At 43.7% G+C, this 18,765-nt stretch overlaps 2 protein-coding genes across 2 annotated transcripts; one reads left to right on the plus strand and one right to left on the minus strand.

Annotated features, from left to right (window-relative positions):
• Positions 1-1,543: 1,543 nt before the first annotated feature.
• Positions 1,544-5,790, minus strand: LOC147257713 (arrestin domain-containing protein 3-like). Its single transcript, XM_086210245.1, has 6 exons — positions 5,502-5,790; positions 4,526-4,583; positions 4,231-4,378; positions 3,915-4,011; positions 3,464-3,720; positions 1,544-3,383 (listed from the first exon to the last, which is right to left on the minus strand). The coding sequence occupies exons 1-6, from the start codon at positions 5,755-5,757 to the stop codon at positions 3,129-3,131; spliced, it is 1,071 nt and encodes a 356-aa protein (XP_086066371.1). The 5' UTR covers positions 5,758-5,790; the 3' UTR covers positions 1,544-3,128.
• A 2,021-nt stretch (positions 5,791-7,811) lies between these two features.
• On the plus strand, positions 7,812-18,765 carry anxa5b (annexin A5b). Its single transcript, XM_086211823.1, has 13 exons — positions 7,812-7,934; positions 8,221-8,271; positions 12,163-12,247; positions 12,586-12,680; positions 14,098-14,211; positions 14,324-14,414; positions 15,260-15,339; positions 15,433-15,483; positions 17,390-17,483; positions 17,615-17,710; positions 17,833-17,891; positions 18,129-18,251; positions 18,355-18,765. Exons 2-13 carry the CDS (start codon positions 8,269-8,271, stop codon positions 18,415-18,417), a joined length of 954 nt encoding a protein of 317 aa, XP_086067949.1. The 5' UTR covers positions 7,812-7,934; positions 8,221-8,268; the 3' UTR covers positions 18,418-18,765.

An 18,765-nucleotide genomic window follows, 5' to 3' on the forward strand; every position in this document is an offset into this window, starting at 1 on the left:
CAACAAAGACCTGTAATTTTCTTAACATACGAATTATTAGACTTGTTTATGCGGAAAAGTCCATGTTTGTCTTTTTAGTAGCTCCTGACTGGAAGGAGAAAAAAAAAAACATTTCTTCAATTGACACTTGAAGACAACAGGGCTGGAAGAGTTTAATGGACACCAGCTCTTGAGTTCACTTAATGGTCAAGAAGGAATTACTGGAAACTGGTTCAGACCCTCTGCTCCTGCACACACCAACATGCCCCTACCATCAACATTTGAGGAGACCAGTGGCGCGCCTCCTTTGGATGCAGGTTGGGGCTGGAGCATGGTGGTGTACTGCTGTCTCTTCATCTCCCTCAGCATGCTGCTGGCTCTTCTCCTGCGCTTCTTTCTTCAACAGTCACAACACTACCGATACCGAAGGTGATGGATCACTGTGACACCGGGACTCCAGCTTCTCAACAGTCACTCTACACCGTTATCCATCTGTCCATCCATCCTACTTTCATGAATGCAAAGTCTCACCAGTAGCTCCAGGGAAGTTCTTCAGATTTGGCGCAAACATCCACTGGAACTCAAGGATGAACTGAAAAGACTTTGGTGGTCAAAGTCAAGAGTTTACATGAACAGGATTTATCTGAGTCTGACCTAGACTCCACATCGATGGAGGGCAGAGTACTTTGGGATTACAGGAGTAGGTTTACGGAGGCTTCAAGGTGTTCACAACACAAGTTGTGACACAGACTGAGAGAAGTCACTTTTAAATGTAACGTTATAGTGGTTCTGTTGCAAGGGACTGAAACTATGTGCCCTGTTTTCCCAGTTATTGTGCAAGTCTGTGTTTGATGGCAGTACCACTCATCTGTTCAAATTCATCGTGTTGCCACATGTCTGCCAGTGAGAAGAACTGGTTAAATTCAGATGTCATATTTCTGCCAATAATTCCTGAGTGTGGGAGAAATGTGAAAAAGAGAATGTTGTTCCATCTGCATTTTGTCTTTCCAGTATGATATCAGCAACGGTCATGACTGCTGTTGTTTGTCTTACACTCATTTCATATTCTATCTATTGTTTGCGATTCTTTTATGCTGAAATTTGTCACAACTTTTGTTTGTCTCATCCTTGAGCCTGTAAACGCATCTCATGTTGGATGAATATAATTCACTGGTCATGAAGGAGGAGAGTGAAGTTTTGAATACTTCATACCAATTCCTGAATTTTATAGTAACATTCTGTAAGTGGATTTTGTGACTGAAATTTGATTTATGTTTTTCCCTATTTTTTCCAGTGAGCTTTTTGAAAAGTCAAAACATTATGATGATGATGATGATGATGATTATTATTATTATTATTATACATCTTCAAATAGTTGAACCAAGATTCTGTCTCCACATCTTTCACATTACGGTTCTCGTCTTTAGTTTACTTGGTGTTTCAGTTTTAACATTCTCCACTGAAAACCATCCATCCATTTTCGTCCACTTCTCCTTTTAAGGGTTGCGGGGGGGGGGGCTGGAGCCTCCACTAAAAACCTCTCTGCAGAAATACTATTTTGGTTGGTGTCAGTCTTTCCCTGATATTTGAGTTTATTATGTCTGTGTGTTGTTTACTTAAGAAAATGGTTGGTGAGGTAATAAATCAAGTGAGTTATTTAATCTCAGAGAGTCTGAGGTGTGAGGGGAGCCTCTGCATAATTTGGCTCCCTACAGTGGAGTCTCCCCCTGATGGTTATTAGAAAGATTGCATCTTCAAAAACCTTGCTGTAAGTCTTTGTTTTGAATTGACGAAGGTAGCGCCCAAGCCTGGAGGAGAGCGGATATGCGCCTGACCTTACCGAAGTGTCACGACTCACTCTGAGGTTTAACAAGAGACCCCAGGTTTACACAGGTGTTTGTTGCATCGCATCAGGTGACAAATTAAAGGCAGAATCCCAACGAGCGAGTGGAAACCCACCAACGTGGGGGAGGTTTGACTGCAGGCTTGGACCTACATTCATATAAGGTTTACAGTGCTTCAAACCTGCATAGTCCACCGCTCCCGACTATTCAGTGCAGTTGCCTCACTTCTGGGGTTACATTTGAGCTGATGTTATTTTGATGCAGGCACACATGCGCCACCCCTGTGCCAGCTATGAGCATGGAATGGTATTAATATACATCCGGGCAGGAACTGGAGACTGGTAAATAACACTTGGTTCTTGTGTGCCCAATAAAAACGAATTAAATATAATACTTTCAACAGACACAGTGACTGATTTCTATTAAGATATTTAAATAAGTCATAAAATACTTCAATGTTTGCCCTGCAATGACTTATCAAAACGGTGTCTGACATAAAAGTTGCCCAAGAATCTTTCGCGTCCACATTCATTCAGAACGTTGTGAAGAGACGTCTGACGCTCCTTCATCAAAGTCAGATAAAACACTTACAACTTGGGAGTTTAGAACGATAACAGCAATGTCTCAGCAGACTGTAAAATATACATTTGGCTTTTAAGCAAATTGCTATGACAAACAAAAAAAATTAAATATGAAATTATATAAAGGTTATGTGTTTTATTGAAAAGTTTTAAAGTCAGGTGTGTGTGTGTGGTAGAGAGAGTGAATATAAAGCCAGAGACTGAATCAATTCTGAATCAAGACTGGAAAAATGGAGTGTCGTCGTAACTTGACATGGTTCTAGTGATAAACCGTCGACATCAAACTAAAGGGCCACATTAATGCTTACGTGCACACGGCGAGTTAATATTGCACACAGTGCCTTTCAGCACCAGGAGTTCACATATTATAGCTACTTTTTCCTAGTTTACTTCATGATTTGTGAGCTGAGTCAGTCATTACATTCTATTATTCCACATGTGGGTTTCCAGAAGCAGGCGTGAGGAGAAGAAGTGAGCGAGCTGGAGGAATTTCATCGGTCTGAGACAGGAAGTTAGAGCCGGTCACTGCTGCGGTGATGGCAGGTCGGCCATCGGAGCTGTTGGGGATATGATGTATGTTGGTGAAGCTGAGGGAGATGGGGGAGTCCCTCAGGCAAACAAAGGCGGGTCATACATCGGGGCATTGGTTGGAGGATGGAGCGCGGGGGGAGATGATGATGAAGATGGAGAGTGATACTGGTGAGCCTCCTCTCACGGGTGTAAGCTAAGCCAAATGTGCACCTGGAAGGCCGGCGTTCATCAGGTGGTGATCTGGGTTTTCTGAATACTGCTGGATGTCTGAGTATTCAAGCGGGTATGTAGGACCTGAACTGACAGGCTCCACAGCGGGAGAGAACTCACTGTTTCTTAGGCTCTCAGTTGCCCCGGGAGCCCCATGCTGCGCGCCATGAGCAAGGTCAGGTGGAATAATGACCACTGGGAACCTGGCTTGTGGAGAATCGCTGACATCCAGATACACCTGAGGAGTTAAGGACGGCCTCATCGTGAAGAGCAAAACAACAGAATTCAATTTGGAGAAAACATGACATCTGTTCATACCTTCACATGGTACTCCACCAAGATTATCTCACAGTTGTGGATGGTCGGACTCAGATTAGAGGGAAGCTTTATTTCACGCCACACCTCCTTCTGAGTTTGGGGGTCCAAAGATCTGTTGGTCACTTTTTCAATGACAGTGATTTTATTGCTGCTGTGACCCTTGGCTCTGTACTCCACATCCTGCACAAAACTGAATTTTGGTCTTGAATGACTGGAGGAGGCGTTGTTGATTTTTGCAACAATCGATATGACCTCTCCTATAAGAAACGCAACATAATTCTAATTAAGAATTCATTCTAGTTAAAGGGAAACAAGCTAGGCTGCTGTCGGATGTGTAAACATGAGATGAATTGGTGGCCATGAAACAGTGAATCCTATCTCTCTATGACTCCATGCATGTTTCCTGTGTCTGCCTTCATGACTTGGTTGTAATGAGGAAGAACTTTCCTACCTGGGATGTACGCCGTCTTGTCAATGCTGGCCTCCACGTGCACGTTTCCTTTTGAGAAATAAACCACTTGTTTTTCTGTCGAACCAACTTGACGCGACTGTAAAGGAATGAAGACAGACAGAGCTACAGTGAGATGCTCACGTAGAGCTCCTCTGAGAGATGAGGAATGGAACCACTTTCTTCAGAGTCGCCATGAATACTAGAAGTCGACCGACGTGTTTTTTTTTTTTTCCCCCCTCTGCTGCAGTGTTGGGACACCATCATTAAGCAGTGGAATATCAGAGCTCATCGTATGAAGGAGACGTATCTCACGAACCATCAGAGAGTGCGGGTTCTGATATGACTTGGACACAAAGTCGATCTCCTTTTCCACAGTGTGGTCCAGTCTCCAGCTTCTGGACAGCTTCGCCGCCAGCTTGTAAACAATCTTTCCGTGGCTCCCGCTAAAGGTTGAAGGCATGCTCCTGCGAGGGAATGTCCAAAGACTCAGGTTACACATCTTAACTGGCATTCTGAATTACATAAACTGCAATTATCGTAACTGTAGAGCACACAGACTATTAATAACCTTCAAGTACACGATGGTGCACACGGTAAGTTGTCTCACTTACATTTGTGGTAAATTTAAGCAGAAGCTGTACACATGGATCCCCTGAGGAACAACAGTCCCTACAAGTCAAAGTGTTTCGGCGTTACATTTGGAAATGGTTTGAGCATCACTTGATTCTAGTAATGAGGAGGAGTACTTTATTGAACAGGTACGATTAACTTTCAAAAATGATCACATTTAACCGGATGCAACATTCTATTAGGTCACCTCTGCCATATTTCCATGCTATGTGTATAAATTCTACCCTTGTGTGGTCTTAAACTTTATTCCATAAAAGATACTGGTGAGGGTTTTTATATATTTTTTTTTTATTGCTTTAAAACTTGAGGCTCTACATTCTTCATGGGATGACTCATAATTATCAGCCAATGACGAAGATTAAAATGAACCCCCGACAGTTTAAAAGAGCTCCAACTCCACCAGCTGTTTACCTGTTGATGCTTCTGATGCCCTCAGTCAAAAGACCTGGTGAACTCCCAGCTCGTTCACAGTACTTGTACTTTTACTGATGTTAAATATGAGGGAACTAAATTCAGGAATTGTAACATTTCACATAAATCAAGAGATTGTCAGCATGTCCTACAGATATAGGGTACATGTATAAGGTAATATGCTGTCATATACACCTTCTACTTCTGTATACTTATACTTGCATAAATCAAAAATATCCATGATGACTTGAATTATGGGATTATATCTGGCATATGTCACATCTGTGGAGTACACATGAGTTCTCCACCTGTTTTTACTTCACAGTTACCGTATGTTGTGTATGTGAAGGGTGAAATATGACACGTTTGTTTAAATTGTGATATAGAACTGTTTTTTTGTTTTATTTAATGTTTTGGTTTACCCCCCCCCCCCCCCAGCATCAACAATTTCATCCCTGATTCCTGAAGTAAATAAACGCACAGGAAAATGATGCAAAAGTCCACGTGCCAGTTTAATCTCACGCAAAAAGGATTTGTTCCGCCTACCCTCGGTGTACTCAGGGATTAAAAACTGCCTGAGTTTGAAGTATCTCCGGTGTGCAGAGGAGGTGTAGGTGCGACTGCTGCTCTTTCTCAACCAGCGGACCCGCGCGTCTCCCTTCAATTTGACGAAGAGGCGTTTAATCAGCGTCTGCTTGGATAAGACCAGAGTTACTGCTCCAGTTACGGTGTCCCCCTCCGAAAACGTCCCGCTCTCGTTCAGCGCATCGCACGTTATTGTTAAAAGTCGGTTTGACGTCATTTTTTGCAGGCGCAAATGAACGAAGACGGTGAGTTGTAAATGAACGCGGAGGTGATGTGACGCGCACGCAATGTTGAGGTTTGCAGGTTTATAGTGCTCCCCCAGGGGGAGGGAGCGCCACGCCCCTTGAGGGTCTCTGCCCGGGTCGCCCTGACTCCCCCATTAGCTGCGCACGTGAGGCCAAATACACATGGCACCGCCCACGTCACGCACGCCGTCCGCGACAAGTGTTTCAATATCACATTCATAAATCTCCCAGCTCTTCTTTGAAACTTAAGTTCGGTTTTATTCCCCTCGGATCGGAATGTGATTGACAGGTGTTGACTGAGTAGGAAGAAGAACCGCTGCAGCGCCTCCACATGACGTCACTGAAGCCGGGAAAGAGTTCAGAAGGAGAAAAAAAAAAGGATTGTGAAAGAAAACCGATGAAGAGGGAAACAAAGGAGTGAGGAAGAGGGTTTTGTCTGTGGTGCATCCTAAACTTATGACCTGTAACTGTTTGCTTTTATGCTGTAATTGATTTATGTCAAGGAAATCACATTCACAACAAATACTCACTCAATTTTCTGTATGATTTGACTTATATTAAGTTAGAAATTTTGGGAAATCTATCCATGTCCAACTTTTCAGCAGTCACATTTGTTATTTTGCTAATTTCAGTGTTTATTGCCAGATATTTGCTCAAATACATGTTGTATGTTAACTTTTGAACTACGAAAGAGACAGTGGGCGAAACCCTTGTGAGCTGGGAATATATTTAAAATCATTTTAAGAAAAAACATAAGAGTAACAGGGTTAAATGAGTCTACTGCAAAGCTAATGCGTAGTCTCAGTTATAACTTACTGGATTCGCTGTCAAGCAAATTAACAATAAATGCAACTTTTCATTGCATTTTTTTTGCAGTTTGAAAATCTGCATCACAAGTTTTCAATGTTTCGAGTGATCAAGGCTAAGAAGGTAACAAGATGTAGCATGAATACAGGCACTCAACAGTTCTGCTGATGAATCATCAACAAATGAGAGTCTCCTGGTTTACCAACCTCCTGATTCTGGTTCCGTCTGTGCCACGTTTCCTCCTACTGCGCCCTCCGGTGGCGGAGAGCTGCTATGACACGCAGGAGGAACAACAGCTTCGCCCAAAGTGGACTTTTGCTTCGTCTTCGAACTATTCTATTCTGTTCTAGTCACTCTTCTTCTTCGTTTTTTGGGTTCCATCCTTTCGGACAAAGCAAAAACAACACCTGCCGTGTGTTTGTTCGCTCTGGAGTTTTCAACATCTGTGAGGCTAAAAACGTATTCACATTGTGTTTATTACTACCAAAGATCATACTTTTTCAAAATAACACACTTTCAAATACAAGTTCGTCGATGCTTTTGCTTTCTTTTACGTCATTTTTCACGGATTCAAAAGAAATTTATTTAATTTACTTTTTGTATTAATTTGTTGCCCCCACCCCCCACCCCCATTTTTCCACCTCTTCCAAGGGGCCACACCCCTCTATCTACCTGCAGGAAACACAACCGGTAACTCCACCCCTTCATCTGTTCATCAACTGAGATGCAATGTTAATGAAAGATTAACAGAGATTATTGGGGGTGGGGGAGTATTTCTTGTTGAAAGTGCGATGTGACTGCTGAAAGCTGAAAAGCTTTTGCTGGATTGTAGGTCTGACTTGAAAATTTAAAGAACCAATAGTTTTGTGAAAGACTTGGAACCAAAAGGAAAAAAAGGGTTCAGAAATGTATTTAAAGTGAATATGGTGGGGGGGGGGGACTTACTGCATGTTGGGTTTGATTAAAAACATTAGGAACGAAACTGTGCAGACGTCACACCCTCATTTTCTATCAAACTAACTTGACACAATCAACTCTGCACTGAATTCATCAGCCGCACAGCAAAAGAACGCGGGGCGTGTATCTGCGGGGCGCCAATCTGCTGCTTTGCTTGCACATTCAACCTAAAGGCTACACAACAGAAACTACAATTCCCAGAGTGCTTCGCGCGTACAGCTACTCTGGCTGTGCGCACCGGGGTGTGGCACACGCACACGCGCACCCGCACTCTCGCAGCTTTTTCTGAGCGGATGAGGGTTGTCCGTCCTTCTTCTCTTCCTCTCTCCTCTCTGCCGGATCTCTTCTGCCCGACGAGTCTCTACTGAACTCCGCAACTCCCCGGGTAAGTTAAAGCCAGAAAGTCCCCGCAAACATTCCGCAGCATCCGCCAGGTGTGCGTGGACAGCCGGGGTCTACCTGAGGACTGAGCAGGGCCATGTCGGTCCACTTCAGGGACGTTTGACAGCTGCAGCAGCGCAGACCGGAGGAGTTTAACTACTTACAGATGTTATTTTCTGGAGGAAAACATGGAGATTTAGAAGTTTTAAGACTTTCAGGTGAATTAAATCTAGTCCTCTTAGGAAGTTTGTCTTGTTTAGTGACGAATAACTTTGTTCTTTCCTCAACAGACTCAACCCTCCTCTCGTTGGAAAAAAAAAAAAAGTTCTCCTGTCAAAATGGTGAGTCACATTCACAAGTATTCCCCTTCCAGGCGCAGTCAGCGCAGAGAAGCACTGTATAAAAAAAAAGATTGCGGAGAAAAGAAAAAGATGAGTTGAATTCCATCTCTTAGACGGTACAATCCGTTATTTATGCAAATGACTCATAAGTGTTTACCCTCTGAACTCCCACAGACGACGCCCACTTTACTCCCTCTTATATAATGTGGTTTTATTGAATGGAAGTTTTTGCAGACATGAATATTCGTGATACGCTTTCGATTGACTTCACATCAGACATATGGATAGATGTTAGGTCAGTGAACACAACACAAATGACCCGAGGCTGAAGTTTACTTTTCTATAAACGTTTTGGTGTGTGTGTGTGTGTGTGTGTGTGTGTGTGTGTGTGTGTGTGTGTGTGTGTGTGTGTATACAGCTACATATCTGAGGACCAGTTTGAGTTTGAACCGTCACATTTTTGTCTGTCCTCATTTTTTCAGTGGAAATTTGAGGGTTAAGTCTTAGGTTTTTTTTAATTCATTTATTTTTTTAGGTCAGAATAAATTCAGCTGGCGGAGGGTCTGGGAGTGACCTCACAAAGACAGATGTAGAGTCGTACGTGTGTAGTTTGTGCGCATGCCTGCAGGGGAAAGAGTTTTCATTTAGGAAGTTTGGTGTATGACTCATGTGGGCTTGTGGGTCCTTCTGTCTCCCCACCTCTCTGTGTGTGATACTCCCTGCTCCTCTGGCCCACCCTCCCGCTCTTAAAGGGGAAACTGCTCTTTTATTCAAATGAGGCTGGAGCAGAGTGTCGCCATTAACATATATGAATATTGTCATGATGGTTATTAGTAATGATTGAAGATGTTTGGCTGCCGGAGTCTGCTGGCTGTTAAAGGCAGCTGAGCAAACTTGCCTGGTGATCTGCCAGCTAAAGCCGGTGTTGATACGCCTCTTTTGGACACATTGCTGAGGTCAAACCTCTGACCATGATTTATACTTCTCTCATTATTAACAAATCTAAAAGGGACTTTTTTAATCTTACGTTGTTGCCTGTGATATTTTGTCTTAAAAGAGACACGTTGACAGCTCTTATGACGTTAATAAAGTCATAAAACGAACTGGAAAATGAATGGAGTGTGAAAAACATAAAGCCGGAGAAGTCATGGAAATTCACTGCTCGAAAAAACAACAACAACAACAACAACAACAACGACATATGAACAAATTTATGTAAAACACAAATATATGATTCTGTTTTGTGAAAGCTAGCCATTCATTTTAGTTCAAGTTCGCTGGTGAATTTTGGCGCAGATTCCTCTGATTATTTATCAGGCGTTAACAGACTTACAAATAAAAGACTCCCTCCAGGCGTCCATGTCATGGACAAGGCTGCAGACAGCAACTACTTTACTAAGACCAAGAATTGATCTTTTGTATGCTGTTTCCACAGTTTCAAAAAAAATCCTCTGGTGCTTGTTCTTCTTCAGTCCCTGTAAAAAAAAGTAGCACACATTTGCTGATGTCATTCGACTGGCGGTAATAATATCCTTGGCTGATAGTAAATAAAGGCCACATCACAATGTCATCATGATTTTACATCCCGGCAGGGAGTTCCCTTCACGGAAGAGTGACTTGGTGGATTGCAGACAGAACCCGTTGCGACCAGGGTTCATAAATGTTGGCGGGCATTGATAAGCCTCTTGTTTGTGCTGCTGTGCCAGCTGTGCCAGCCTCTGGAGGGTCAGCGTACCGCCGTCAGCCCCCCCCCACCCCCCCCCCCCCTTCACCAGCCTCAGGTCATGCCTCAACCTGCTCATTCAGAAACATTCCTGGTGAAACGATCCGTCATTGTCTTCAGGGTTGTTGTCCACATATCTCAGCCGTTACTCGCCCCAAATCAGCAGATTGATTAGATTTAGGTAAACTTGCAGTGCTGAGCGTCTTCAGGACACAGACGAGCGCGGGAACATGCCGGCCCTGCTGAGACACACAAATACCTGGTTTTTAAACGCTGGTATTTTAGTCTTTTTTTTTTTCTTTTTTTGGGGGGGGACATTCCACGTGATTTCTGCATATTCAGGCTGAGAATTCCAGAGACATTCCCGTGGTTTTCCTCTCTAAATAAAAAGAGGAGACAAAAAAAGCAACGTGGCTGTTTTATCATTAATGTGTCACAGTTTGAGGGAGTGTCTGGAATGAGTCCTGCATTGTTGCAACACTTCTACTAACGAATCAGTCTTAATAGTTAATGTTTTTCAGCCTTATCTAATTCCGACTGTCCTCAGTATAGATCCGTTCCGTCCCGTCCCGTCCCTCGAAATGTTTTCTCCGTGTTGTTAGAAATGATTAAACTTCACGGGTGATGTGTGTCGATGCCAGATGTTCCAAAGCACATCAGCCGTGGTTCTTTTTAAGGATGTTTGACGCCAGTGAGAGAAGTTTCTTCCTGTTTTTTTGTGCCTGTACTTTCTTTTTCTATGATTTGCTGGTTTGGCAGTGTTTGTTTTTAAAATTAAGAGCACATCATCGCACAGGGTCCTGTCCTGTCTCCCACGTGGGTGTGGTCGCCTCTCCCGTCAGTGGGCGTGGTCGCCTCTCGTCAAATACTGATACTGTAATATTTCGGGATGCTTCATCTTGCAAAATGATAGAGATAGACCGGTGGCAAATGTTTTTATTACAGCAGCTGGTGTCAGTGTTGGAGATACTCCAAGTTAAAACCATAGCATTCTTCTGACATTGGCGTCACCTCAGTTGGCATTTGAAAATAATGGACACCGCATCATCGGAGTGAATTCATAATTCCTGCTGCTTTTTTAGGGGTTTGTTCCTCTTCAACTGTACGAGGACCGGGATGTCTCTTAGATGAGTTGTCTCACCAGCTATCCATTATCACACAACGTGGTGGTGCAGTGATGCTTTTGTCAGCAAAATATTGTGATAAAGTATGGTATTGTAAGTTACTCTGAGGCGCCCTCGGTCAGAGGAAGGATTGTTGAGGACGATGTGTCGCCTGATCTTGCGAGAAAGTTCCTGTTCTCCTGATTCATCTGGCTTTAATAAAAAAGCCACTTTTAGTGCCCCAGCGTCCAGAGTCATGTGAAAATGTGTCATGTATTTAACCTGATGATGTCTCAGTGCTAGAATCATCAAAATATGTGCTCAAAGTCACTTTTCCCATGAGAGTGAGAGGACTCAGGGCCTAAAGGGGTGGGGCAGTGACACGCGACACTGATTCAGGAAATGATGTTGCGGCTCAGTTCCGGATAGTCCTCAGTTCCACTCGCTACAAACTTTAACCCCGAACGTCACGTTATTGTGTCATTTTCCATTTCAGTGATTCATGGAGGCTCTGTAGGCGATGTAGCAATATGTGTAATAAATGTTTTAGTGTTGCCATGTCTGCCAAACAAATTAGCCTTCAGGGACATTATTAATCTCTTGAATCTTGAGTTGCAATAAGACTGAAATGCCTTTTTGCCACACATCATCAATCATGTTGGAATCCCTGATCAAATCTTGAGATTCTCAAATCTGATGTAGAAATGACGAGAGGAACGTGGTGTTTATGAAGTGGCAGCGCACGAATAAAGTGTTAGCTTGCGTGTGTGCCACGGATGGGATGTTCATGAGGTGAACCTAAAAGTGGAAAGAATGCGCATAATCTGAAATATTCTGTTTTCCACCGTATCCAAGCGTGAGTACACAGACGGGGAGAGGAGAGAGAGAGAGAGAGAGAGAGAGAGAGAGAGAGAGACCTTAGATAAAAGTCAGTTACGCTCACACAAATCTTGGATGTATGATTTGAGACGGTATTTCTGATTTGACGCCTCTGAGTTCATGTGTAAAAGCGTCTTTAGCGAGAGAGGCGTCAGGGTGACCCTCCCCTTATCTTTCCTGCCACAGGCCAGCAGAGGAACCGTGAAAGCCAGTGGAAACTTCAACGCCAGTGCGGATGCCGAGGTCCTGTACAAGGCCATGAAAGGGCTGGGTAAGATGCTCGTGTACCTGCATGCTGTTGTATCATGAGCTGAAAGAGTGTCTGTAAACGGTTCAGTAGCAGCCTCTGTGCACAGCTCCGCCCAGAAACACACACACACACACACACACACAAGCACACACACAAGCACACGCAGTTGAGGTGAAACCTGAGACACTGCATACACAAGCTGATCCTTGAGCCCGTAATTGTGTGTATGTGTGCGTGTGAGACATCATTGTAATCAAGAAGCCACCTAGACAGAGCATCATATGTATTATGTACATCACGTGAGAATGCCGATGAATGCTTGTGAGTCAGAGGAGTAACCGTGGCGCTTGTTGCCGTAGGGACCGACGAGGATGCCATCTTGCAGCTGCTGACAGCTCGCAGCAACGCCCAGAGGCAGGAGATCCAGACTGCCTACAAAACTCTGTTTGGAAAGGTTAGACGGATCACAACTACATCACATGACCACACATACTGGGAACAGAAATGCTTTTGAAACTCTTAGTTCAGATCATTTGTCACAATGTTCCCCTTTTCAACAATATATGCCACAAAATTAGGAACCTCAGTCTTTCTTTGTATTTCTGTAGTAAAATACTCTTTCTTTTTTTTTTTCTTCTCTTGAAAGAAAAATGTGACACGTGTTTACATAAAGTATGAGATCGGCAGCTAGTTAGCACAGCCTGTCCAAAACAAACAAAAAGTGAAACACACAACAAATAGCAAAGAGAGAGTAGTATGTTCTGGATCAGTTCTAGCTGTGTTCCACGAGTGTCAGCTGACCAGATTAACCGTGAACGAGCCAGAATTGGTCCAGATGTAGAAGCAGCGTATCAGTAATTTGGTAGTACAGCTATCTTAACATGGCGCTGTGTGTCAGCCAGCTTCTGGCCGTGGGATCGGATGTACACTGATCAACACAGGCTTGTGACTCAAGTACTTCCTGGATTCATTTTGCTATCTGGGATCTGATCCAGTTGTGGCGCTTCTGAGATGTTGGCAGAATCTCGCAGGCAGTTTTCCTTTGTGCTAATCAAACCATCAGCTTGTTGTGGTTGTAGCGTCAGACTTCTTAGGCTGTCAAATTGATCTTATAATGGAACTCCTGGCAAGGAAGTGAAAGAAGTGCATCCCTTCAACACAATACAACTCTTGAAAGACAAATAAATCAACCCCCCCCCCCCCAAAAAAAGGAAAATTTCACAGCAAGCAGGAAAGCGTGTACCACCTCTGTGCTGACTATCATCTGTTCGCATTTCTGGCTGTTGCTTCTCGAGACTAAAGCCCTTTGACAGAGCTTTAGTTGTATTGTGCTTATTAATGTCAAAGTCCACTGTAGTAGTTGTGGGTGGAACTTAAAAAAAAAAAAAAAAGCATGTGCGTGTTAATGAAGAAACATGAGCATTCACTTCAGATGAAAGAGTGACCCTCACAGCTGGAAACGTCTAGGTGAGCTTCGGTTCAGCTTAATGTGAAATCTGCTGCAGCGCGGCAAGATCCTGATGAAATTAGGATCTGATGTAACTGATGTCATCACCCAACGAGAGACGGTGACGAGCACGAGGGAGCAGACTGGATGAGGAGACCATGGGAAGGATGATTAAATGGCCCAACGTAACAAAAAAAAAAAAAGGGGCAGGAAGTAAAGATACACAAAGGAAGTGCATTTCAAATAAAGGCAGGAAATAGACCACAATCAAAGGAACTAAAGTCACACAACTCCACTTCATGAAAGAATTCCAAAGAAACCGACTGAAGAGTTGTGGCAGCGACATGGTGACCATCAACGACAGCACGGTCACACACACAGGATACATGATAACACACACACACACTCTCAATCTGAATATCAGGATCTGATCGGTGACCTGAAGGGAGAGCTGGGAGGCAAATTTGAGACGCTGATCGTGGCTCTGATGACCCCACCCCTCACCTACGAAGTGACATCCCTCCGCAACGCCATCAAGGTAGGGTATTCATGTGATAAACGTGACACTGATGACGTAGAGGCACATGTTGCAGGTGCAAAGTTCCGTCATAATGTTTTGGACTGGAATGTTTCCCCCCTCTCACCTCTAGGGGGCAGGAACAGACGAGAAGGTCCTGGTGGAGATCCTCGCCTCCAGGACAGCTCAGCAGGTGAAGAACATCGTGGCTACTTATAGACAGGGTAAAACACACACACACACACACACAAACAGATATTGATCAGAACTGAAGAAATCTGAGGTCGCAATAAAAATTTAAGGTCACATTATCTGCACCTTTTTATACCATTTGATCATTAAATTGCCTTCTTTGTTGTATTGAATGTAATCTTGGAACAACTTGGTGAGCCCAGCAGAAACCATGTAGAAAACTCCAATAGCTGCAGTGAAACTCTCAACAGTCATTCATGGTGTTTGATTCAACCTGTTAGGAGTTGCTGGTGTTTGGATAAGGAAGAAGGTGAAGAGTCTCATCGTCCTGGGTTTCCATCTTTAATCGTCAAGCTCGTTAAATTTCAGGAAGCGCCAGAAATGACAAACGGAACAACCCGAAAAAGAAACAAATAACAAAAACAAACCCCCCCAAAAAAGAGAAGAAGATTTCCAATATAAAAGTGAATACGGAATCAAAACCCAGGAGAATGAAAGCCTACCGTTCCAGGCAAGGACAGCCTTAAATCTTTAAACAGGACAAATCAAGGTAATTAGGTTGATATAATTGAATTAACAGTGAATGCAACCAAGCTCTGCTGAGGATCTACATTGATGCATTCCAGATAATTCTTCTGAGAGGAGAATAGATAGAGGAGAATAGAGGCTCTGCTAAAATCATATTTGTGCAAAGTACAGCTGAATTCACGAGGGCCGCTCCCGTTTGGTGCACAAATCTGTTTATATAACAACAATGTAGATACATAGCCAAATATTTTATCAGGGAAAAAACACAGACGCGCGCACACACACACACACACACACACACACACACACACACACACTAATGTTCTTCATTCCTCCATGTGTCCCTCAGAGTACGATGATGACCTGGAGGAGGACATTTCAGGAGACACTTCAGGTCACTTCAAGAGACTTCTGGTTATTCTGCTGCAGGTAAATCCTCCTCTCCTCTCCTCTCCTCTCCTCTCCTCTCCTCTCCTCTCCTCTCCTCTCCTCTGACATTAACCGTTATCTGTCTCTCCATAGGCTAACAGGCAGAAGGGGATCCAGGAGGGAAAAGTGGATGAAGATGCTCAGGTATGTCTCTTTGCTGTTGAAGAATAAATATTTCTTCTCTTCACCATCAAATGGGTCTTTGTGTGTTGGCTTGAGAGTGTGACAGTCACATGTGTTGATAAGCTCCAAACACAGACCTTGGAGGCACGTCTGCCTGTTTTGGTGTGTGGAAATAGAGCTTTGGAAGAAAGACTAAGCGGTAGCTTAGGAACAAGGACCAGTGTTTTTTGCCCAAGACGTCCCTGTGTTATGTTTTCTGATCCAAAGTAGCTCCCATAGTTCACACCTTTCAGGTGCAAGTTCGAACTCATGACCCCGACCCGTTTCTCACAGTCGCGGCGTCCTCGGCGCACATCGGCTCCTGTAAAAAGGGAGCAAAGCTTTAGTCAACTAAAAGCTAATTCTCAGGCCGGGGTGGGGTCCACTTGGACAAATGATAGCCAGCCAGGGGGTAAAGTAGGAAAAGTGGGATGGATGATTGACTGTAGGAGCTCCCACACACCCGCCTCTACATCAAGTGCCACCATCCTCTCATTGTTTGGTCATCCGAGAAAATAAAAGAAAAATGGAAAGTATGAGCAAGAACAATCAGAGGGGGTTAGAAGTAAAAGCCTCTCTCAAATAGACGTCCGCAGCTGGAGTAAATAAAAGAGATTTGCTTAACTGGTAGTTAAAAGTAGTGAAACTGAGATAAGATGTAGGTCATCTGGGACATGAACAGAGAAACGTTCACATCCACACGTGCATACATTTCTGTTAGGGATGATAATGATAATATCAACATGTTATCAGCTGATTTTGGTCATTTTTGAATTATTATGTGTTGTTATATGTGTGATGACTGATACTGATATTGTCCCAAGTCTCCTCTTCCTCACTCATCACCAATGATGAAGAGACGACAGATATTTTTTACAGGCTTTTCCTGAAGAACATTGCATTTTGTTGGCGTGTATAAAGTTTAGATATCAAATAAACTTGTGTCCAAACAGAGTAAATCAATCCAGATGAATATGAAATGCAGTGGTCAGCACTGTGGCCTCACAGCAAGAAGGTTCCAGGTTCGAGTCCCGGCTCGGGCACGGGATCTTTCTGTGTGAGTCTCCATGTTCTCCCCGTGCCTGTGTGGGTTCTCTCTGGTACTCCAGCTTCCTCCCACAGTCCAAAGACATCAAGAGGGGACGAGGCTGATTGATACTCTAAATTGACTGTAGGTGTGACTGTGAGTGTGAATGGTTGTTCGTCTCTGTATGTTGGCCCTGCGATGCACTGGTGACCTGTCCAGGGTGAACCCCGCCTCTCGCCTGTTGATGCTGGGATAGGCTCCAGCCCCCCCGCGATCCTTACTAGTAAGGAATAAGCAGAAGGTGACGATGGATGATGTTAAACATCTGATATTAGCAAATTATCATGTCATCTCTCAAGAGTTTGATCGCCCCCTAGTGGCTGGCTGCAGTAAACGTCAATCTGCTTTAGCAAATGGGATATGGGCCAAATTAAATAACAAATCAAAACAAGTTTTTGCCAAAGTGTCACGGTGGTGCAGTGGTCAGCACTGTCACCTCACAGCAAGAAGGCTCTGGGTTCGAGTCCCGGCTCTGGCACGGGATCTTTCTGTGTGGAGTCTGCATGTTCTCCCCGTGCCTGCATGGGTTCTCTCTGGGTAGCTTCCTCCCACAGTCCAAACTAAAATGGTCAAAAGTGAAGCTTCAGTGATATTACAAGTTCCAAATAAAGTTCATGGGACATTCGTGAGCACCAGTAACAGAGATAAACATGCCAGACTGGAGCATTGCTTAAAATGTTCATCATCTGTAGTCTCTTCACTGGTGGCAGTAATAGAAAATACATCCAAATACACATTGACTGGTTAATAATTTTAGGTTGTTCACTTTTTCTGACTTAAGTGTAATATTTGTGGTTGTAGGTTCTCTTCAAGGCCGGAGAGCAGAAGTTTGGCACCGATGAACAAACATTTGTGACCATCCTGGGCAACCGCAGCGCAGAACATCTTAGGAAAGGTGTGTGTGTGTGTGTGTGTGTGTGTGTGTGTGTGTGTGTGTCTCTCTCTCCCTCTCTCTCCCTCTCTCTAACAACGTTGTGAAGAAAGATTCATTCTAGACTGGACTAATTCCGAATGTGTGTGTTTCAGTGTTTGATGCCTACATGAAGCTGTCTGGGTACGAGATGGAGGAGAGCATTAAGAGGGAGACGTCCGGCGGCCTGAGAGACCTGCTGCTGGCTGTCGGTATGAAACCGCACATACAGGAAGTGTTTTATTTAAAACACAGGAAGTGACTTTGGGTGAAGTTTTTTTTTCCTTTTTTTTTTTTTTAATCATGACCCCGTCTCTTTGTTTTTGCTCTGAAGTGAAGTGTGCCAGGAGCGTTCCAGCCTACTTTGCGGAGACTCTGTACTACTCAATGAAGGTGGGCCAACAGCCATTCATTGCTGCAACAAGGCCAGGGTTCACCCCCCTTGAAATAAACTTAAGATGTATTTTAATCTGGTTTTTCATGGGGTTAATTTTGTGTTTGGTTTTGTTGTTATAAAAGGCATGAATGAAATGTGTAACTATGACGTAGACTGCAGGAAGCCAGCGTTTGATAGAGAAGGTAAAGCTGACATCATTTTTTTGTGCGTGTGTGTGTGTGTGTGTGTCTCAGGGCTTAGGAACTGATGATAACACTCTGATCAGGGTGATGGTGTCTCGCAGTGAGGTGGACATGTTGGACATCAGAACTGAGTTCAGGAGGATGTTTGCCTGCTCTCTCCATTCAATGATCATGGTAAACATACAAACACACACACACACACTCTCTTGAATGAAAGCTTCTCACTTAGCATGCACGTATGAACACATTTCTTCTCCATGTTGTGTGTCTGTCGCAGGGAGATTGCGGTGGCGACTACCGTAAGGCTTTATTGTTGCTCTGTGGAGGGGATGATGCGTAACCACGGCAACAGCAGAAACCACACTTGAAGTGCCTCCTCATCCAGAGGGCCCTTTGCTCACTGAGATAACAACACCAACAAGCTAATTCAGAGCTCAACAAAACGTTGCTTGGGAGTGCAGACGACCCATTGGGTCTTTTAAACTATGATTCCAAATAATGTCTTTGAAAGGTAGCTAACAGTTTGTTCCCATTTCCATTGAAGCCGCTTTCAGTCGACTAATATCCTCATTACGAATAATGTTTTATCATTCATGTATGGTATCCGACTTCAATTATTTTTGTTTGCACTGTATGGCAGAACCCATATTGCTATTCAATAATAAAGGTTTCAATTGATGAAGTACAA

This window comes from Aulostomus chinensis, chromosome 8 (genome assembly GCF_037954235.1).
Source record: "Aulostomus chinensis isolate RoL2024-O1b breed Wild chromosome 8, RoL_Achi_v1.0, whole genome shotgun sequence".
NCBI lineage: Eukaryota > Metazoa > Chordata > Actinopteri > Syngnathiformes > Aulostomidae > Aulostomus > Aulostomus chinensis.